This window comes from Callorhinchus milii, unplaced genomic scaffold, assembly GCF_018977255.1.
Source record: "Callorhinchus milii isolate IMCB2004 unplaced genomic scaffold, IMCB_Cmil_1.0 Scaffold14, whole genome shotgun sequence".
NCBI classification, from domain to species: Eukaryota; Metazoa; Chordata; class Chondrichthyes; order Chimaeriformes; family Callorhinchidae; genus Callorhinchus; species Callorhinchus milii.
This window is the reverse complement of record NW_024704755.1, coordinates 10,214,688-10,238,155: the sequence shown is the minus strand read 5'-3', so window position 1 is coordinate 10,238,155 and position 23,468 is coordinate 10,214,688. Positions and strand designations below refer to the sequence as shown.

The 23,468-nt window shown below is 39.1% G+C and overlaps 2 protein-coding genes across 2 annotated transcripts in view; one reads left to right on the top strand and one right to left on the bottom strand.

The window, feature by feature from the left end:
* Nucleotides 1-7,334: 7,334 nt before the first annotated feature.
* Nucleotides 7,335-19,953, top strand: aktip (akt interacting protein). Its single transcript, NM_001292673.1, is given in 10 exon segments — nucleotides 7,335-7,420; nucleotides 12,987-13,096; nucleotides 13,419-13,627; nucleotides 14,235-14,299; nucleotides 14,401-14,501; nucleotides 15,451-15,539; nucleotides 16,820-16,918; nucleotides 18,053-18,160; nucleotides 18,493-18,553; nucleotides 18,938-19,953. Coding segments are annotated over 9 exon segments (885 nt in total). The 5' UTR covers nucleotides 7,335-7,420; nucleotides 12,987-13,054; the 3' UTR covers nucleotides 19,049-19,953.
* Nucleotides 19,954-21,199: 1,246 nt separating this feature from the next.
* rbl2 (retinoblastoma-like 2 (p130)) overlaps nucleotides 21,200-23,468 on the bottom strand; it is a 33,231-nt gene continuing 30,962 nt past the window's right edge. The window contains exon 22 of the mRNA XM_007889455.2: nucleotides 21,200-23,179. Within this exon, the coding sequence (XP_007887646.1) occupies nucleotides 23,009-23,179 (171 nt within the window). The 3' untranslated portion in view covers nucleotides 21,200-23,008. The remainder of the gene's footprint in view (nucleotides 23,180-23,468) is intronic.

The following is a 23,468-nucleotide window of genomic DNA, read 5'->3' as shown; positions in this document are numbered from 1 at the left end:
AAATACCAGAAGAATAGTACAATTCTTCCAATTTAATGAAAGCATCCACTTTTACTATCTAATTTTCATTTCTCCAAAGAAACCGTGATTGCCTGTTTCCCATCTTGCATTTCTGTTTATTATATTCTGGATGGTTATGTACTGGAGAAACAAATTGCTGAACCTCCGATCAATAAGCAGTAAATCATCCTTAGACATCATGGAGTCTAAACCACTGCTCCTTTTTCTATGCATAAGGAAACAATTTTGAAAGTTTTGCCACAAACCATGGAAATTGTTTTTTTTCTCTAAAAGACACAACTTCTAGCTAAGTTGATATAATAGACCTTGGAAATAACATGATTTAGAATTATATGTGTTTGTGCCAATTTCATATTTATTATTATTATTATTGTCTGCGGGATTTATCAGTGTCAGAGGACCTATTCTGCAGCACCACTGGCAGCTATCAGGGAGCTATAAAGCCAGCCTGATTACAAGAGGAATCACAGTGGATCTTGCCTTGTTCTTCAATGACAAGCTTAGACAAGAGGTGGTGGTTGGGTGGGGGGAAGGGATTCTCTGAATGTTTGTACATGTGAAGACCTAAGTGAGGAAGTTCAGGTTAATCTGTAGCCAGTGATTTATTATGGATATCCCATTATATAGGGTGAGCATATTTGTTAAACCAAATCTGGGGACACACATCAAAAAATTTGAATTCCCCACAATTCTTGATGCTGTCACGACTGAAAAAGCTTGATGGATTAATGTCTGTATTTCTCTGATGAGAGTTTCTGTTTTAGAATTGTATTGTTCTTGCTCAGTTTGTTGCTGAAGTCAAGATGGCAAATTTGGCCCCAGGGATATAGTACCCCATCCAGGCACTGTCCCTGGAAATCAGGGTCGAACCATTACCCTACATTATAGGGACTATAATCTGAATAATTAACCAAATATGTGCCAATTGCCTAACTCATCACTACCATGCAAGTACCATTGCATAGTCACTGTTCTGTAATTTCCAGTTTTCTTGCACTAGTTCTGCGATGATACAGCAGTACCCACCTTTATGGGTGACATGACTGCATCAGTATTATTATGGGATGCTTCTGCTCTGGTGGTAGACTGGTGCCAAACGTAATCCATGAGTGTATTCAGCAGGTCCTGGAGCCACTTTCCTGGTACAATTCATCATCATTACCCAGGAGCTAGGCTGAACCCAGACTACCCGAGCTTGTGTTTCTGACCTGACCCAGCTTCTGCCCTATGAGATTGCAACATCCAACAAAATAAGGCTCAATTGCAATTCTCAATGTCCTTCAGAAATCTCTACAAATAGAAGTGCATGTGTCTGTACATTGTAACCGTTCAGCATTCTCTGACAAGACATTTCTAACCGTAACAAAACAAGTCAGTGAAAAAGCACCACCTAAGAAATCCTAATCAGCAAGAAAGAAGCCTAAAATGGAAAACTTCTCAAGGATGAAGAAAACTAAATTAGTAAATAAATCTTACTGAGCTTGCAAACGGTAACTGCTATCCATTATTGTTTTTATATCCTGTAATATTCAGTGAAGACTTTTGATCTGTCTTCTTTTAGATAAGCATATGTAAAGGAAAACGTGCTTTGTTCCCAGAGCTAAAAGAAATCCTTTAATCTTTAATGAGTAAGAGGGATCCTGTCAATACCCATGTTCAAAATGAGAATGTTCCATGTAAAAGTTTTCAACGATAGCTTTTTAAAAAATAATTTGAATTAAATATATCGAAAAGGACACCTGAGAATGAGCTATAGTCTATTGCAATCTCGCAGGGCAGAAGCCCTACAGCACGCCGATTGCTAAAACTAATGATGTTTTTGTTAAACCTTCAGAGCAAATGTAACCAGATCTGTCATGTTAACATTGTCAAATGATAGATTTTAATGTCATAAACTGATAGTGTGATATGATTGGTAGCTGGAATGCAACAGATCTCGGTATACTATTAGAAGCAGTTATATTTTAGATCTTAATTGGTATGAAATTGTTGTCTTTATTTTTGCCCTAGGTTTTGGCAGTGATAACTGATATATCGGTGTCATTGAATAACAGTGATAAACTTGCATGCGTACTGAGAATTGAGGACAGCCAGGTCAGTTGAAGGACTTGAACCATAAATCTCATTCTTCAATCTGATGGTCAATTCACAGTTTCCTGGTATAGTACTTGTGCTCATATGTTACTGCCCAATTAACATGTTATGACTTTGGCAAAGGGCTCATGATTTTTAATCTCTTTTTCCCAGTTAAGTTATGTCCAGCTATGGGAGTTGTGTTATCATGGAAAGCTTTGAGGAGAACTTGACCACAATGTCAATCCAAATGTAAAAGCAACACAATGGTGTGTGTGAAAATGACTTGCATTGTGCGAATGAAAACCCCAGCTTATTAAATCAAGTTATATAAATTGAGCTCATGGTTATTTTATAATCCATGCTTAAATACATATTTCTTATGATTTCTCAGCCATCCGCTAAATATTAATATCTTTAGAACAAATTTGTTAACTGAATGTTAAGGGTATTTGGCCACTGTATTTTAGGTGACCATGGGAAACAATTCAATTATACCAACTCACTACTCTATTACACCATAGAATATCACAGTATACTATCAGAAGCTGTTATATTTTAGAACACTGTTTTTTAAACTGCACAGAGGCAGGCTAACAAAAAAGAATTGTCTAGCTTTAAAAATAGCATAGCATCTGTCCTTTGCTGGTTAGATAAAATGAAAATATTAAATGTTATAACTCATTTAATGAAATAAGGAGCCATTGAAAGAATCAGCACATTTATCTTTTAATTAACAGTTATTAACAGTAAGTACAGCAAACATCCTTTTATTTTTTTACCAGAAACGCACAAGGACTCATAAGGGAAGCCAATCACTTGTGATCTAAAATATTGTTGGCGTGATTTTTATTATTTTTATCTGCAGTGTCTTAGTGGAGCATAAACAATGATATAACATTTCAGGGATCAGAAGGAATAGTTATTATTGGGACTAGAAATAAATAGCCCATTGAAATATTTCTGTGACATTTTGTCAGGTTGCTAACAACATGAATTAATATGCATCATCATCCCCTTTATTTTCTCCGAGAGATTTGCAGACTAACTTTATCAACAGTAACATTATCAAGAGCTTTCCTTGAGAGCACTGGTCTATCACATTCACATCTGTGAATCCTCAACACTTGTCACTGTCAATCAAATTGCAATAATGTGCAGTTGATTTGCTCATTTGGTTTAATAAAATCTCATCACTTATTTGCATTGCAGTCATTATACCACATAATTGCTGTACTGAGGTGCAAGTCAGGCAGACGCCCAAGGGGATGAAGAGAGACTATTGCTATATGAACAATTGCTTTTTGCCTTTGACTCTTCCCCAGTCACTCAAACCTAAATTTAATATTATATTTTAAGCAAATTCTTCTCAAACAGGCTAACATCATTATTACTTATTAGCAGGGCCTGAATTGACTTATTTTTTTTAGTCTTGCGTCAAAAGTGTCAACCCCAATTGTGTTTGGAAGCGGTAAGCACCTTTTTTTTAACTGCCATTTTAAATAAATGAAAATTTAAATCTGAGGTGAAAGTTTTCTGGGAAGATGAGTGATATAAAATAATGCTGGATTACAGCCATCTCCAGTGGGAGTACTTTGTCAGATCGTTGTACAATAATGATTATCTCGCAATTGTTCTTGATCCACACACTAAACCAAAGTCTACATTGTGTGGTAGCACACAGCAAACCCGACATCTCAGAGCTGAAGTCACAGACAGTTATGTGTTGTGACAGTGAGGACATAAAAAGATCTACAGAATATGTAAATACAAGGGAGGCAGCTGCAGCAGAAGGATCAATGTGGCTCATTATTTTGGATTTAAGCAGCTTTCCTACTAGAGTTAGTCAGTTAGAAATGTGCAAACACACTGGAAGAGGACTAGGTGAACAATGTGTTAGAAGAGTATTTTTGCTTCTGTCTCTGGAACTTGAGTTCCGATCTCGCCCTGACAGGTGGATGAAAGCTCCTTCCTTCCAAAAACCAAGAACCCAGTTTTCAAGAGTTTGTCATTTTTGCATAACTTTCTTACATCTCCACTTACACTGTGACAAAGTTGTGTTTTTCCACAGATGCATTAGTTTTGAAAGACAGGGTGGTGTCATTTCCAGGGAAGTGACTAACCGGGAAATCTTGTGCTAGTAAATGACAATAACTCAACCCAGTACAATATACACGCTATACATGATTTCACAAACCTCCTCCAGCCCATTCACTTTAGCCTAATAAAATGGCTTGACCTTCTAAATATGCATTTCATCCAATAATAATAACAATCATTGCATTTGATAGTGTGCCTTTCATGTCAGAAGGACATCTCAAGGTCTTTCACAGAATTTATTGTAATGTGTATTTTGTAGGCAACTGCAGTAGCTGATTTGTACATACCAATGTCCCACAAACAGCCATGAATTAAATGACCAATTCTGTCTGGGGGATTATTGGCCAGGACACCGGGAGAAACTTATTTCTCGCTCTGAATAGTACAATGGAATATTTTAATGTCCATTTGAACAGACAGATGGATCTCGGTTCAACATCTCATCCAAAGGATGGATACGGTATGTGTGACTTTCCAGTTGAACCAATGTCCTACAAATACTGCATGACAAAATTATGTACAGCTTAACCAGACTTGAATATACTGTATCACCTACAGCAATACATTCATTGGATAGGGTAGCATATATAAGGTAATAGATAGTTGGCAGTAAGTTACTATGCCCTAAATCCATCAATCTGTTTGATGACATTATAAACTATGAAAGTCAAGTTTGAGTGATTTGTGAATGTCAGGTGAATGATATGAGTGAATCATCACCTTAAACTAATTTCCACAGCAGTTACTGTTCCTTTTTTATAGGGTGCTTTGTAGGTTGTGCATCATGTGAGGGTTACCCACTGCTGAGATTGTCTGCATACAGTATTTAACAAGAAATGATTTCAAACTATGTATTTTGTAGGTGAACATGGCTGCCAATTTGCACACAGCAATGTCCCAGACACAACGATGAAGTTAATGATCACTTTTATTTGGGAGATTGTTGGCTGGATACCAGGAGAAACTCCCTTCTCTTTTGGGACAGTGCCATGGGATCTTGAATGTTCACCAGAAACAGGAGGGAGATAATATTTTAATGTATTAACTAGAGGATAATCCTTCTGATCCTCAGCACTGCACTGGAGTGTCAAGCCCAGACTACGAGCTTAAAATCCCAGTGTGGGGCATAAACTGGTAACCTCCCAACTCAGAAGTGAGAGTCAAACAGGTATATTTCAAATGTCTTGGCATATTTGTTCTTGCCCTATTTGTTCTAAAGTTGTGTGCCTGTTTTGGTTTTCTGTTTTCATCGGTTTATAACTATCAGATACTCTTCCAACAGAACTCTTGAGTGGACTGACGGGAATTAAGTGAATTGGAAGCCACTGTTAACAGGTACAAGATATGGACTTAATTTAGTGATTCAGTATCCAAAGAGATTGCAGCTGCTGTATTATTAAAAAAAAAAGTTCCGTCACCTACATTTCCTTTACATTATCTCTGTCCATCTCTATGCTGCTGTACGGTTCTGTTGGTTATACAATAGTTATACTGTGTGACGCAAGCAGTAAATGGGCTTCACTGCACTCATCTGCTGTTGAGATTGACTGTGTGTCTGTCTGTCTCTTTCTCTATGTGTTCCAGCATTTTAACTACTGAGCTACAGGACGCCACAAACATCATAGCTATAAACTATGTTGCTATTGCATCAGTGTTCAGGGATGGGGTGTGGGATGGGCAGTCTAAAAAGAGTTGGTTTAATTTCTGTGTTGAAGCCTTCGAATTTTCTTTTCTCCCTTCGATTGTGAGAATAAATCTTGAGAGCATAGATTTAAAATTAAAAAGCCTCAAGCAGCACTGGAGCTTTCAAATGTTTTTTTCTCTCACGGTGCAGTGGATAACACACTCACAATAAAGGAGGTTAATGCTGTGTCAATTAACTGAATAAATATTTTCTTGGGACCAGAATTGGAGTGAAGATTTGATAGGTATAGATTGAGATGAACAAATGGTCCACAATATGTAATAGTTTTTGAGGTATTTTACCCATATATGTGGAGGGAAAGAGGGCAGGGTTGAAGAGGGGGAATTATGAAAGCAAATGCATATTCTGTACTTTTGGAATTATTGAGTTTTTCTGTAAAATTAACCTTTAAAAAGCTATGGTCTTTACAACAAAGTATTTGTCAAACCATTTTGCGTGTGTCTGCGTTTCTAAAATGCACCTTTGCTTCATTGCATGTCACGATGTTTGTCATAGGGTGTCAGAATAATGCCCAATTCTTCTGACTCTTTCCTACCTTCCATTCAGTGTTTTCCCAAAAATGTACTGTAGTGTTTATTAAAGCTAAAATTTTCTAGAGGCATATTGTTCTTTCAGTTTTTCTTTACTATTAGGATGAAGATTTTATTATACCATTGCATTTATGTAGCAACTTTCATGGAAAATAAAAAGCATCCAAGGGCTTCACAGCAGAGACATTTTTTTATGGGTGGTGGGGGAATGTGGAAGGTAGTTGGATGTCTGACACATGCAGAAACCATGCTTAAGGGTATCCAAACCAAACTGAGAATTTCATGCGTCCCGTCTCCATGTGGGAATCCCAGAGATAAATTGTTGGAATGGAATGCACACACTCCTAAATATTAGAATGAAGTGAATGTTGCAATGCAGGCAAGTAGTGAGCAGAAAAATAATAATAATCATCCTTGCATTTAAAATAGTGCCTTCTCGCATCTTCCGAGACGCCTCAAAGCTTTTCACAGAATATACCGTAAGTTGTACGTTTTATTGTTAATTCTTATTTGTGGGCAAAACGCAACAAAAAACAATTGCGCACAGCAGTGTTCCCACAAACAGTCGTGGATGGAGTGAGCAATTTATTACACAGCAGTGTCCTCTGGACCTTTGTTTCCTTTAAGCTTTGCCCAGTTAGGTATTGGACAGCGTTTGGTGCAGGAGCTGCTTGTGGTGGGTTCAGCCACTAGGCGGCGCCTCACTGTTTATTACCTGCACAGACGGTGTCACATGATCCACGAGGAGTCACGTGATCCCGCCCCACCCGTGCAGGGAGCAGTGGCTCGCTAATGATTGACAGGAAAGCCGGCCAATGGCGCGGCTGCACCGCCAAGGCCGGCGCGGAAGGAGCCAATGAGCGGCGTTGCGTGGGGGGGGAGAGGCGGAACTTCCGGGCCGGGTCGGGTTGAATCAGCGCCTCGCTGGTCTGGTCGGTGCAGAGGAGGAGATGGTGGTGGTGACGGGTCCGCGGCGCGGGACGCTCAGCGGGTAAGTAAAGCTCGCGGGCCGCGCTGTGCTGCGGCCATGTCGCAGGAGGTACCGGTCGCCGCCCGGAGTCGACGACAATGTTAATACACCGCTGTTTTGACAGGACCTCTCTCTCTCTATCTCCGATTACCTTTCGCAGCCATTTAAAGGGCGGCAGGTTTCGTCGCGAGCGGCTGTGGGCGGGGCCGGCGGTTGACGGACTGGCCTGACCCGGCTGATGGACAGGCGGCTCGGCCAATCGCAGCGCGATCCGCACCGACTAACCCGCTGTCTGAGCCAATCACGCGAGGCGTTGGGGAGGGGAGGGGGGGGGCGGAGCGGGCCGGGCTGCCGGCTGGGTGCTGCTGCGCATGCGCCCCTCTGTCTGTCTGTCTGTGGTCATTTGCCAACCTGCACCTCAGACCACCCTGAATTAGGTAAGCGGGACCCACCCGTCCCTCTCTTGAGGGAGAGAGTGCAGCCCCCAATGCATTCCCCGACAGTCTCTCTTTCTGGGATTTATTTCCACGGTGCCGGTGGGATGCAGCCACGGAATTCTCAGCTTGGTTTGGAGACTCTGCATTAAAGCGAAGCGCGGGGCGGGTGGGGCAGGGGCGGGGTGGGGCAGGGGTGGGGTCGGGGTGGGGCAGGGGTCGGGGCGGGGCAGGGGTGGGGTCGGGTTTCTGCCCCCGTCAGGCGATGACATACTGGTGATGGGTCCTGCCTTGTCGAGACGTGTGCGCTTGTGCATTCCTGCGCTGTCGAGACGAACACACCGGGGCGGCCCCTGCGGCAGCCTCAGCCTGCACCTTGGGCTATTCTGACTGATTTTTCTGCTCGTGCCCCACTCCCCAGTGTTAAGAGGTTATTAAAAAAAAAAGCGCCCTCAACCATTTTACCGACCTGACTCAGAGCAATGCAAAGTTGGCGGCTTTTCAAGTCGTGTGGCAGCTCTGGCGCTCCGGGGCGCTCAGCTGTGTGAAGGGCGAGTTATTGTTGTTGCTATCTTTCGTTCAACTGTGTGGTTTTTTTTGCATTGTGTGATTGCGATTGTTCTCCGAATACGTTCCACATCTCACTTGATATCCGATGCTCCCGCTGTTGCTTTGTGCGTTCGTTCTGCCAGGCTGTCTCTCACCAGAAGTGTCAAGATCCTCGTGCTCACCTACACCTCATCTCCCCCTTCATGCCCTTGAACACCATCAACTCAGTGCTCTGAGATGCTATCCTGCGTGAAGCATTCTATACAAATGTAAATTGTAAAGTCTTTGTGACATCCACGGGTGTGGATTAATGGAGTCCCCCACTTAGATGAGTTGCTTATTTCTCAAAGTATGCCAAGACGGTGGATGTAAATAAGCATTTGTTTATCTTTTCCCTATCACAGTGATTATGGGGAGTGGGCAGGAGGAATGTGGTCGTCGGTTTGCGAGTGCTTCAGTTTGGTATCAGTTCCATTTTGTTTTGCTCAATTATACTGCACACGCCTTGATAAAGCAATACCTGCTTAGAGCAATGCAAAGTTGGCAGCTTTTCAAGTTGTAGTGCAGCTTTGCATCATACTGTAAATATTTAAGTGCATGACTGCAGTGCTTAATTAATCAATCAGCAATTGAATGCTAATTGAGTTTTTCTGACAAGCTAGTAGAACTATCAGTAATGTTAAAAATCTAGAGATATTCTGACAGGTAGAACAGTTATCATCATCAACAACAAAATTACATTTATATGCCACCTTTCACATCAGAAGGACATTCCAAGGCATACCCAAGCTGTGGGGTTGAAATTGAGGGGGGGAGCACATGGGGATTATCTTGAAAAAGAGACCATTCAGAGGTCTATAAAGTGTATTTTGCACTACCTGGAACCCATGCTCTTTGTCTAAAATGTATTTTGATCCCTGGCAAGCGGCACCAAAGCTAATATGCTACCCTAGCTTTACGATATGCTATGGAATTGGTAAATTACTAGAAGAAAATTTAAAGCTAATCTGGGCTGTAAGATGCAGTATAACAAGAGAAACTATTTCCTCTGGTAGGAGAATCCAGAAAAAGGGGTTCATAATCTAAAAATTAGAACTAAGCCATTTAGGAATGAAGTCAGGTTGCAATTTTTCACCCAAAGGGTAGTGGAAATCTCGAACTCTCCCTCAATGTGGATGCTGGATCCATTCAAGTTTTCAAGACTGGGGTGGATAGATATTTGTTAGGTAAAGGTATCAAGGGATATGGGGCAAGGGCGAGTAATTGGAGTTGAGGTACAGATCAGCCATGATTTTATAGAATGGTGGAACAGGCCGAAGGGCCGATTGGCCTACTCCTGTTCCCATGTTCTTATAATTCTGTCGTTTTTTTTCCTGCGATTAGAAAATTTGTGGTTTGAATTTGCATTATGTGTACGCTATTCTGAGGATATCGTTATATTTTGCCTTTTATTTTATTCACCAAATAGGAAGTTAAGAATGACCTTTAAGTGGCTAGTAATGAATGGAATTAGAACACCTATCCCCCTTCATAATTACTGGAGTGGCATCAGAGGAAAAAAATTACCCAAGTGGGGAGAATTGCTGGTAATATATTTAGACTAATGCTGCCTATGCATATCAGTGGTGTGTGAAGATTCTGATAAATTAAAAATGCTGTAATTTTAAAAGGTGTCTGCGAGCCATATTAGCTTCACGTTAACGTAGCAGCATTTTATCGGTAATTTTTGTGGAACAAGCAAAAGCCTCCCAAGAGATTGACAAGTGTGCAGAATCCTGGAGTTGTGAATTTCATGTGTGCCTTGTATAATGCATTCAGCAATTGCAATTACAACTGCAACAAAAAAAAACACACAATTCTGTGTAATTTGATCAGGTAGTTCTCCAACAGTGATTGAGCAGTGGGAGCAGATCCAACTGTTAATTTGCAGTGCTGTAATTTTGTTCTCTGCCTCGACACCTATTACTTCAGGTACTCGCGAAAATTACAAACCGTGTTTTGATTGAAGAATGGTGCACCAACCATTGTCAGCAGTGAATAGGTCACAGCTGTTTTTTGCGTGAGGTAAATTTCCTAAAATGGCTTGAGGCAGGTGCAAGTTCACGAACTTGTGAAATGTGAAGCTAACAATCCATGTTCAGAGCATTAATTCATGCATTGGCACACGGGTTTGGAAAGGAAACTATTACATTATTCTCAGGATGAGAAATTTTATCCAGACTTTGTCCTGACAAGTGGGTGTGAGGAGGTTTGAGTGCCAAATAAAGAGCAGTTAATTGCGTGTCTCCTCCTCCACACGCTAATTCTAAAGGTGTTCAACCTACTCCGGTTAAACAATCTGCTGAGTCACAGATCTGAGCATTGTGAAAAGTGCTCATGATGGGAAACTGCAGCTTCTGATTAAGATGATTTGACCTTGCAGAAATATACTTTGTTAAAGAAAATTACATATTTTGTAACTTCTTCTGCAAGGCAGTATCTTATCTGCACTGATAAGACCTACAAAATAAACCACATCCTTCCAACAGCCTTCCATTTTCCTTCTTGAAAATGGGATTTAACACTAATCACCTGAAAGGATAAGACGAGAATCATTCTAATCCAAAATAGTATCTATGTTCAATAAACCAGGGGGCCTGCAACTCTTTTCATGTTATTCGTATGCTATTTGCAGTGTTATCAGCAGGGATTTAGTGCCATGCAATCTTATGGGGTCGCTTTGAGTCAAAGGCTGTGTGTTCTAGCCACAAATTGTGATTTTGAGCTCGGCCTTGGCTAACACTCCAATCCCAGGGCTGGTTTGTGCTCCCTTGTTGGAGGTCCTTTGGATGAGACATTAAATTGATCTCCTGTCTGCCTGTTCAGATGGACATTGAAGATCCTATGGCATTATTCGTAAAGAGAAGAGACTTTCTCCCAATGGCTTGGCCAACAGTCTCTCAACTAAAATTTGGTCATTCGCTTCATGGCTGTTTGTGGAACATTGCTGTTTGCAAATTGTCTGCTGCGTTCACCTACAAAATAAAGTCACCGCACTTTGCAGTATATTCTGTGAAGTATTTTGAGACATTCTGATATGAAAGGCGCTATAATCGAATGTAAGAATTGTTTTGAGATGTGATCAATATTCTAAATACGTGTGCTCTAAGTGCACTTTAACTACACTCTCTAAAGGTGTCCTTAAATTGTATAATTAACTATGAACTGGATTTAATTATGAAATAAAAAATCAAACCTTTGGTAGTTATTTACATAATTTAGATAACCAATAATATCCTCTTTAGTCGATGCATGCTATGCCCGTGTCTACACATGGTTTACACATGGTTCTCGATAGACTGATGTTTGTGCAGCCTCCACTTTGATATGTGGAAGTTCATTGCAGCCAACAGTGTTTTCATAAGGGGATTGAGTAAACTCTCGCTCCCGTGGAGTACATCTATTGTGGATCCAGGGAGAACGTTTTAGGTCAGTTCTTAAATTAGAGACAAACCTCTCTAAAATGGTTTATTTTTGGGTACACAATAAGCACAGTAGTTGATTTCCCTTATGGCCAAAGAAACAAAATTCTGGCTAATTCTATGAAGTTGGTCTGAATTGTCCGTCTATTGCTATATTTTGCTAGAAATCTACTAACTAAACCTGCTGCTCTATATGCTCGATGACATATTGTACTGCATAAAACCTGTTTGTGTTGCAGAGCATGTTACATAACAAAGCACAGTAAATATATACCTGCTTAAGAAATGAATACCCGTGAATGTATTATAATATTTCAGGAGGTTATCTGAATCCTGAGATCAAATTGAGTATCTGAACACATATTTCAGGAGGTTATCTGATTCTTGAGATCAAATTACAGCTCTGAAGTCCAGATATTTGTGTTGTGTTCTTACTGTTCAGGCGGGGAGTGCTCATCCTAGGTTGCATACATGTTGCTAGAGGTTTATATTTAAAAAAAACAGTTTGAGAAAACACGACATACAGTTTTGTGTTGTCTTATTCCAACCTTTTTGGGGTAGTTTTCATATTTCTGTCAGGACAGTAGCACAATTTCAACAAAATGATCTTAAGGGACAAAACTTCTGTGGTGTTACAGCCACTTATTTTGCAGCTGGTTTATGTTTCTAAACTTGTGTGACTGGAGCACATATCTGGACTGCCAGATGATCCCTGCCTTGCGTGGCTGGCAGCGTGCACCGCCATCTGCTAGAAGTTGTCCAAACTCACTTCCTGAGCAATATGTTTTTTTTGGTGATGATATGACGTGTGCCTCTGAGACTGCTAATGTCCTTCTAGTCCTTTTTCATTTGTAGTTTTCATGCCGTTTAATGCTTATTTCAAATTCCTTATTGGTTTCCCTCTCGTCAATATGTTGTATCGTGTTGCAAAAGTGAAAAGATTGTCTGGTTAAACTTGTATGTCCAATGACCTGATGGCCTGTTTTTTTTAAAAAATCCATTGATTGTGCTACAGGACAAACTTGCTTTGCTGGTGAATCATCCCGGGGCTAACTCGGCTGTGTTTTGAGAAATCTTCGTACTTGACATGTTGGTTGACTGCAATGGGAAAGATATAACAATTTAGATTTTTTTTTCTTCCAGAATATAAAGTGGACTAAAGAGGTTCAACGGGGCGTGCAGTTGAATTGGAGGTGACGCTGGTCCAAGTGATGAACCCTTTCTGGAGCATGTCTACAAGTTCTGCTCGTAAGGTAAGAAGAGCTGGCTTTATTTTCATAAGCTTTCAATGTAAACTGCGAAAGGGGAAGCTGTTTGCTTCTATCAATTTTCAGTAGCTGGAACTGGAGAGTCGAGTGAGTTGAGAGTTGCTACGCTGGCTAAAATTGTCTTAATACCAGGACAAGTAATTCCATGTGTGGATTGCCTTTTAGTTTGTTCGTTGCATCCAGTCTGCACCCTGTTATTAGGTAATACACTTTCTATGTCTCATCCTCTGCTCGCTACCTCATTAGCTGAGATTGAGAAGTTGAACCCTTTATTACTCAACCATTTTGTTTCTTCTCTTTTCTACAGAAATCTGAGAGTGACGAGAGGGGTGCTCCTGGAGAACAGAAAACTAGCCCTCCACGCACTTCAGTAGTCAAAAAGCAATTGCCCGCTATTCCAAAAAATGCAGTTCCTGTTACAAAACCCATTTCTCCTGTCCCATCTGCACCATCGACAAATGGAACGCATGCTTCATATGGTCCTTTCTATCTAGAGTATTCACTCCTCGCTGAATTGTGAGTTATCAGCTTTTATCATGGTCCTTATTGTTAATAACAGTCAAACATTGTCTTAGCTGTTAGGATGTGTTTGTATTGTAAGTTTTATAACAATAATTCTGTGCTGTACTTCAATTATACTTCATGCCTTGTAATTTATTTTGATAATAATAATAATCCTTGTATTTGACATAGCGCCTTATCACGTCGGGAGCACATCCCAAGGCGCACAGTCAATCCACTTTACAATATATTCTACAAAGCGCTTTGAGACACTTCAATGACTGTAAAAATGTAATTTTGTTGTTGTATTTATCAGCAAAACGTAGCAGCCAATTGCACATAGCAATATCTCACAAACAGTCATGGATTGAGTGACCAAATTTATAAATTCAATCTTAAAATGCAAATTAAAACAAGCCTTTCATTTTTAGCTTCCAGAGTACTGCCCAGTGTGCTGGAAGCTAAAATTTCCAACTTTTGTGTGTCTAATCACTTTCCTCCCTCCCATTTACTTAAATCTATATAGTAACTTGCTAAAGTTTAAAACTTCCTGCTATGCACGTGATACTTTCTTTTGAAATGTGCAATCTTGGTGATCTATTCAATTGTTAATATTTTACAGTACTTTAGTTGTAAAACAGAAGCTGCCTGGAGTATATGTACAGCCTTCATACAGTTCTGCTTTAAGTAAGTCTTCAAGCCAAACATTTCATGTACGGTTTAACTTTATATCTGTTTCTTGTCCCCTTTTCATTGCTAGTTATATTGATTTTGTATCTCTTTACCAGCGTGGTTTGGGGTGATCTTTATAAGACATGGCTTGTATCAGGACGGTGTGTTTAAATTTACTATTTACATCCCTGACAACTACCCGGATGGAGAATGTCCGGTAAGTAATGTCGCTCTGAGCTGTGATAAAATGTTTGCTTGTAGCATGCACTATTTGTTTTTTTTAAAAAAACTTGCAAACCTTTTTATCTATAATCCTTTATAAAATAACATTTTCTGCGCTGAATACAGTGATGATGTAGAAATGAAAGAAGCTACAGAACAATTTGTCCTAGAATAGAAAACACAAAATAACTTGATGAAAACAATCGCTTTACTTGCCCCATTACACTGAGGGCATTGATTTCTTCACTCCCTACATCACTACATTAACATGATTTTCAAAAGAAATCTGCGATATGGGATTTAATTGGTGGACTATGGTGGCTCCTGATGAATTATTGAATTGACCAAGACAGTGATCAGGAATATACAATACAAAATTAAATTTGTATAGCACCGTTCACGACGGGAGAACATCCCAAGGCGCTGGACTGTCAGGGATTTGGACCCAAGCTGGGGGTTGGGATCGAGGGTAGGCGGGTGACCGAAGACTTGGTCGAAGAGGAGGGTTTTGATACTCCTTGAAGATTGCAAGAGAGGGAGCGAGGTGAAGGGAATGTGGGATGGAGTTCCAAAGGGTGGGGGAAGAAAGGCTGAAGGGCCGACCGCTGATGGTGGGGCGGGCCGGGCAGGGAAAGTGGAGCAGGCCACAGCCTGCTGAGTGGAAAGCGCAGGCAAGTTGATATGGGGTCGGCAGGTCGCAGAGGTAGGAAGGAGCAAGGCTGTGGAGGGCCTTGAAGGCGAGGACGAGAATTTTGAACTCTATCCTCTGGGGGGTGGGGTGGGGGAGCCAGTGGAGCCGAGTGTTATCCCATCTTTGGTTCACTGCTGATTTAACTTGTGTGGGGGTGGTGGGGAACATCCAATATGAGGAAGAACAGCTTTGGTAAATTCTGAAGAATTGTTCTCTAATTTAAGATGTTTCAACTTTATGTTCTGCATTTTAGCGTTTGATGTTTGATATGCCCGTCTTCCACCCGCTAATAGATCCAGCTATTGGGGAATTAGATGTAAAAAGAGCATTCACAAAATGGAGGTTAGTATTGCAATTTTTTTTAAGCAGCTACAATTCTGACTAATCTGTAACACATGATTTAAGTTGCGATGTCTCTCGCTCCATTAATTCTATTCATGGGAGCTGTGTGCTAGGTAATGGTTAATGTTCCATATGCCTACATTAATAAAACTTGATTTGAGATCAGAAGCTTCTTTGTATGGACTCAGACCTGCAGTTACCGTACAATGTTTTGGCTGTTGTAAATTGTTCACTTTTTTTAACCGAACACTTCAGGTTGGGAGGAAGCAAATGTGTACTCTTGTAAATGGTTAGGTAATGGCTGGAATAAGTTGGGTTGCTGCAGTCTACCCATGTTTTGTGGGTATTTTCTTTGTCTCAGTAGGTGGGTTTATGTCAAAACAAAACCTGAATAATTGAGCCTTCTGTGTAACAGTGCCATTGTTGTGAACTCAACAGGACTTATTTCACTTTGAAGCTGTACCATTTCATGATTAGGATATCTAAATCAAATGCTGAGCTAACCAGGGGGCACTAATGATCACATTAGTAAGTAAGTATTGTACTAAATTCTTGATCAGTGACTAGCCGCACTACATCAATTGTAGTCTGTTCATTTGTACAGTATTTGAGGCTTTCATGGAAGTCTCCCAACACTGCCAGGGTTTCTGGTGATTTGGAGTACATAAACACCCACTTATTTTTAAAAACCTTCATTTACTGGGATTGAGAATAAATTGAAAGACAAAACATAATGGTTTAAGTGTTTTACCCTCCTCTTTCTCTCACCCCTCCCACCCCCAAAACATGCTGATCCCAGTCCATGGAGGTGGTTCTTTCATCAATGCTACATGAAAAAGCTGTCTTAATTAACCGTACAGCACTAATGATCACATTAGAGATGGTTGTATCCATCTGTCTATCATGCTTCCCCATGGTTGATTCTGACTAGTTTTGCTATTTTTGTATGTGTATTTGCTTGGGCAGTTGGGCACTCTGATTTATCAAATTGATTAAGACTACAATATGGGTAGTTCAAAACTTAAATCCAAATGATGATTTTACATTTGATATCCTTGCATTTACGCCGGGACATGTCAAGTACTTCGATACCATGTTTAAGGGCCTATATAATCTACTGTTTTGTGAGTGTGTATTTGTTCCCAGAGATGAAGAAATCTGCCCCTTTTCATATATTTCTTCTACCCTTTAGTTTTGTGAAAATTGAAAATGAAGACATCTTACTGATTACATGAAAGCTTTCTAAGTGCTGTGTTGCTATGGTTATTTTCTTCCCTCAGGCGGAATCATAATCACATCTGGCAGGTACTGATGTATGCTCGCCGAGTGTTTTACAAGATTGATACAGTTAATCCCCTGAACCCCGAAGCTGCAGTTCTGTGAGTTTGGAAAGAAAATCCACTTTTTAAAAACTCAGTTCTCCAAAGGCTTGCTTTTAAACTTGTATGTGACTAGAGGCTTAATATCTCCTTCATGGATACGATTAGGATTAACTGAATTAAATTGTTTCAGATAGAATCAGCTACCAACCGTTAGTATAAAATCTTTTTTTTNACAGTAGGCTTAGTGAGGCTATTTGTCCTATTGTACCTGTGATGTGAACAACATTTAGTTCAAAGGGAAATTGAGTGTGTTGGTATCCTTGCATTGTATAGCAATATTCAATGCTCTTGTGAAGCTAGAAATTAATTCAGTCATCCCTTAACAATACAATGCTATCACAATTCTGTCCATCTTGAAATTCAGTGATATTCCAAAGCTGACTGAGTGTACTTAACACTTGGAATTATCCTGTGACTATAGTAATTTTTTAAAAATGAAGTCCCTTCCTGAACGTTCAGTCCTATGAGCAGAACACTTTTAAGTCGCATCGCAGTACTTTATGTAAGTGCATTATTACCAGATCTCCCATAGTACTATTTTTGGCAATTTAAAGAGAAGTGAAAAAGGGAAGCGTGACATTATTGTCTGTTCTATTGTAGAATTAGTGTCAACTTTGCAGTCATTTGGCAAGGAACTGGTCCAAATGAATTTAAAAAGACAGTTTGACAGCAGTTGGACTGCTGAATGCACTGGGGTAATGTGTTAGAAGAGCTTGTTGGACAACTTTTATCAACCACGTGCCTTTTTAAAATGAATTGCCAGAGTGGGTGGAAATTGTTGTAGAATCAAAACGAACCTGAACTGAGAAGCTAGCATCGCTGGGAAGAACATTACGCTTTGGAAGAGCTTGAAGATTTTTTTTGTTTTGCTGGGGCTTGTGCTGCACTACCCAGGGTGTGACAAGATACCGGATTGCTAGCGTTCCTTAAAACATAGCGAGAATTTACCCTTGTGTGTCATGTATAAAATCAGGGTTTTTTTTAAAACCTTATTTAGCAACCATTCTCTCTTACTATTTTGCTAACTTGCTCAATTGATGAAAATATTAAAAGGATCTTTCTGTTCTGTAAATGACGAGAGCAGCTAAACTGCCAAAATAAATTGATAGAAAATTTATCTTTTGTTTCTAGGTATGAAAAAGATATTCACCTATTCAAAAGCAAAGTAGTCGATAGTGTGAAACTGTGTAATAGTCGTCTCTTTGATCAACCTAAAGTGGATGACCCCTATGCAATTAGGTAAGCTGAACAGCATTGACTTTATTTAATTGAAAATATTGGTTCACTTCCATTAAATATCTGTCAATAATAATTTATGACATTTTTGAATTGTTTAAAGGTTAATAAATACTAATTGTGCCTATAAAAAGTTAAAGTAGTTTCATGAAAACTCAATAAAAAATGTTCCCACTCCCAAATAGTAAATGATCATGTGATTTCAATAACCTTTCACACAGTAATTTATATATGTGGTAGATTCCCCACCCTAGAAACGTGAGGATTTAGATCCTAACTTGTATATGGTTATTCTGAAAACAATTAATTTCTTATAAATAAAATTTTCCCCAAAGCTTTTCACCTTGGAATCCTACAGTGCACGAGGAAGCTAGAGAGAATCTCTTAGCTCCAAAAGTGAGTCATTTTATTTCTTTCCTGTCATATTTTAAAACTTGCATTTATATAGCTTGAACCACATTAAGCTTTGTGCTTGAGCTTTGAGTTTGCACAATTGGGACTCTTGAATTGCAGCATAAATGGGATTATTTTGTCCAAAACTCTGCTTTTTACTCGTAGTTCAAGACTTATATTTTGTTATTGTGGCATAATACATTTTGTAAATATTTGGATTTTTAATTTGTTTTTATTGTGACATTTTGTAATGCTGCTTTGAGCATTGTATAACTCTAAATCAGATCTGAACTACAGCTTTGGGTACATGCAATGGTTTATGCAGTAAAGACTTTATTTGTATTTACAAAAGTGTGTATATCAATTTATAAATTGTTTTTTGCCTAGAAAAAAACTGAAGAGCAGCAGACCAAAACCATGCATGTGTCTGGTCTTTCATGGGTAAAGCCTGGTTCAACACAACCTTTCAGCAAAGATGAAAACACTGTACAAACCTAGTACTTTCTGTCATCAGCACAGCAGGCACTTTCTACCCGAAAAAAGGGATGTGGACAAGGAGAGCTGAGGTGACTGTTTCTTGAGGGTGCAGACGTCTTGACTTGAAGGTTTTTTTTAAAACTGACTGTAAAAATGTAAAACTGCTGAAGAGGGATTCTTTCGTGTAGATTTATAAAATTTTAAACTTGGCAGTTCAACTTTTAACAGTTTGTAAATTGTTGTTTGGAACTTCTACCTACGTAAATTTGGCAATACAACTATCATAATTCTGGTGGATTTGGTTGGTGAATTGAATGTTTTTGTATTACAAGTGATACCATTCTGCATCACTGCCATTGGTGATAGGGAAGATTTTTTTTTCATGTTTTGGGGCTGGTGATGAGGTAAAGATGTCAAGTTTAGACGGTGAGCAATCAGGCAAATCAATGATTTTACATAGCTGATTTTTGACAGTATTTTTGCGGTTTTCATAAGCATCATGTTTGGGTTTTCTATTGTAAATATGTTGGTATGATTCTGTAAATAGCTCATTTGAAGCCCAATCGGCACTTTGAGGTAGAAATGACAATGGTGCTGGAGGTGATTGTGGCACAGTGGTGCTTCCATTTGACAAAAACTGGGAGTTTGTTTCCATATGTGTGCAAGTTGCTCTGTCACTCAAGCACACATTGGAATTTATTTCAGTCAGTGCTGTATATGAATGTGTAAACTAATTTGATTCAGAAAACTACTTCCAATATTAGTTTGTGTTCTGATAATCTTGTGCAATAGACCAGTAAACAAAGTTACATCCTGTTTTATTGCATTAGGTACTTTATTGGGGTGCATTTTAAGGGGGAGGTATTTGCTGCCTAGCAATGAATGTCTAGTGGCTTAACCCTTAAAATAAAATTAAACCTGCAATGAATGGCTTTTTGCATCCTTGTTTCTTTGGATTCATGTACAAGTTGAACTTGGAAATGAGGGATGGCTTCAAATGACAGAAGTTACTCCCCATCACCTGAAATACTCCCCGCCCCATCTACATTCCACAAGAGAAATGGAAGACAAGTGTGGAGGAAACTGACTATGGCTGCAGACACCACTAGGTGGCACTCTGTATGTTAGCTGTTATTTGGTCAAATTGTTTAATATTTGCAGAAGTTGTGGGTAAGGACACTACTTATTGGTTTCTGATGTCCAAAGGCGTTACAATACATTGAGTTTTACTATAGTTTTAATCTTAAATTCAATTTTGGAACATTTGGAATTCTTGTCCTGTGGGGTAGTGGGCATGCTCAGTGTTTAAAGAATTCTTGACGAATAAGTTAACATTTTTTTCTACAGCCTTTTTAAAATCTTATTTTGGTTTCATCATTAAACAAGTCCAGGTGAAAGATAGGAATATGCATTTGGACTCTTCCCATGTTCTGTTAATTTGCTTAGTTTCATTCAACAGCTACTTGCATCAGGATTGCCATCAACAACAGGGGCAAACATCTTGATTTCAATAAGATGTTTTCATGTTAAGTTGGATCAGAATGTATCTGAGGTACTTTGATTCGATGGTTGCTAACCAAGGACATTACAAGATTAGGGTGATGGGGTTACATGTTTGAGACTAAGTGCAGTGACTGAGTGTGGATTTTAATCCTGTGAACACCACAGAAATCACTACATTGAGCAATGCATTCTCTCACCAAAAGGGGCTACTGTGGTCCCATGGTGAGGAAATCTTGCAGAAGCCTACAATCATAGTAAATTTACCAACAATACAATTATCTCCACCTAAACTGAAGGAAGTTTTCATTTCATTAAAACACAAGGCACATGGAGTTCTGTAGCTCAGTGGTTAGAGCACTCACCTCGGTAGCAAGAGACCTGGGTTCGATTCCTGGCAGGGCAAAACCTTGAGCAAGTTTCTTACTCCACACGCCCGATAATAATCCCTCGAAAAAAAACAATAAGTTGGTCACTTCAATCCACGACTGTTTGTAGGACACTGTTGTGTACAATTGGCTGCTGTGTTTCACCCATGAATATACAGTCAATTCACTTTACAGTATATTCTGTGAAGCACTTTTGAGATGTCTAGAAGATGTGAAAAGAGCGATATCAAATGCCAGGATTATTATATCCCCAATAAACATCCAAATAAAACAAGACAACCAGTGATGTTGAAAGTGTTTATGAATCAGATTTGGTCAAATTAATACTCTTGAGATTCAACGTTTCACTTTACAGAAATGCTTAAAGCAGATAATTATATGAAATGACAAAAAATTTCTACTAAATGCTGCTAGTTCTTTAAAATGCTTATGATCGTAAAACACTCAATACTTCATTGAAGCTTCTACTCTTTATAACTGAATCGATGTGTACAATTGAATACATATACAAATATTTGTTTAAAAAAAGATTTCACAACTTTTACAGAGTGACAAGGATGTAACGACTTAATTGTTTTAAAAGCATCAGTTATTTTGATAAACATTTACCTTGTTTTCAGATGTCACTTACCAGAACAGTACTCAACTGATGAACAAATTGTGTACTTTATCCATTTTAATGCAATTTAATTTGAGGTATGGAGCATTTTTCCATTGTTAAAATGTTTGAGAAACTTAAAACAGGAGAATCTTGTTCTATAAAATGGGGAATTTCTCAGATTTAAAATTATAGCATTAGTCTCACACCTTTCCTAAGTCACAGGGAGAACAAGTAGCAAAAAGCCAGAATGAGGGGGTGATAACTTGCAATCTGTTAATTCTTACACCAGCTGAATCTGTTAGTAACGTTTGAATTTGGTAAATATAGCAAAGAACATCCAACATCCACTGAGTAAGATCTGATTTGGCTGGTTGCATTTTTAGTGATCACTTTACCTCAACGTAAGTAAATGTTTGCAGTTTGTCAAGCTCTACCATGTGCTATCAATAGAAGTGCTATTCTATTCCTTCCTTTCAATTTGACAAGATTGACATGCACAAATGCAATCTCACCCTGGAACAGAATCTGTACAACACTTGAAAAACTAAGTGTATTATGTTTCAATCTTGATAGACAGAGAATGTGTTCATAATGTTTTTTAAAAATTCTAGCAAACCCTGTTAATTTTTCACTTCTAACCCTGGATATACTAAGGCAATATTGTTGACTCATGAGGCATCTCAGTGTAACTCAGCTTCAGCAGAAAGCATTTGTCTTAGATAATTCCCCCTGGCATATTTAAACATGTTATGTATGCAGTCAATTTCCTTAGTTGGGCTTTTTTAATACTCAGTTGAAAGTCATCTAAAATACTCATCTGAATAATCAAACAAAACAAGTACCCAATTGTTACATGTCATAGTGATAATATGACTCAGATTTGTATATTAAACATGATTCCCATGAACTGTTTTCCATATATTTCAATGAATATAACTTGCACCTCATGATGTCTCTTCATATGTAACTGTCAGTTAAATCCTAGCAACTTTTTCAACTGATGTAGCTCAAACTGTTCATGAGTCACATACGTGGCTCAGTACAAATCTGGGTTTGACAGCACTACTAAGGTATCACTTTTCATAAAAGCAATAAGCTGTTATAAAAATTGCAGTGAACTAACTAACTGACTGCTTCACAACCCTGCTCTTTAATCTAAAAAGCATTTAAGCGCTTTTGCCTTCAAAACTATTTCATGAACAGCAGGCTGCTATTCCATGCAGGAAATTTGATGGTGGTTCAAAGTAGCTGATCCTTGTTACCCCTTCAATTTTCATTTCTCTGCAGGATGCTTAACACTGTCCCTATAACTTTCACAAAGTTAGGACCCGGCTTGCAATCCAGCACCACTTTTCAAAACGTTCAGTGACAGGTTCCAGGACTTTTGCCAACAGGTACACACTGGAAAAAGTCAAAGGTCAGTACGAGTGCAGGGTTTGCCAAATCTGTACTATTTCATAGCAAGTGATCAGAAATATATACCAGACTGAATCAGTGTGATCCTCTGTCATTGGCTACATCTTGCAAGCGCCTCAACAGTGCAGGGTGATTCTCTTGACAGATCCTCTTGGCTGGTAGTTCACTGCCATCATCCAATGAAAAGCCACGCTTCTTTGTCGGAGTTTCACCAGATTTAATCATGCTATTAATGTCTCTCAGTCTCTGCAACCAAAGAAAATCAAATGAACACCAGCAGTTACACATGGATTGAAAACAGAAAATATGCACGAGTTACTGGAATGTTAGTAGTTGGACAGGCAATAGATTAGTCATTTAAAGCTTCGCTGTGTTGCTAGAACTTTGAGCTGTTTTCTAACTTTATACTTTGATGCACTTGTACCACTTGCAAACAAGTGTATAAATAAAATTCAAGTGAACTAAACTGTCACCCAGCAACAACAGCTTGCACTTATATAGAGCTTTCCATGCAGGGCAGCATCTCAGAGCGCTT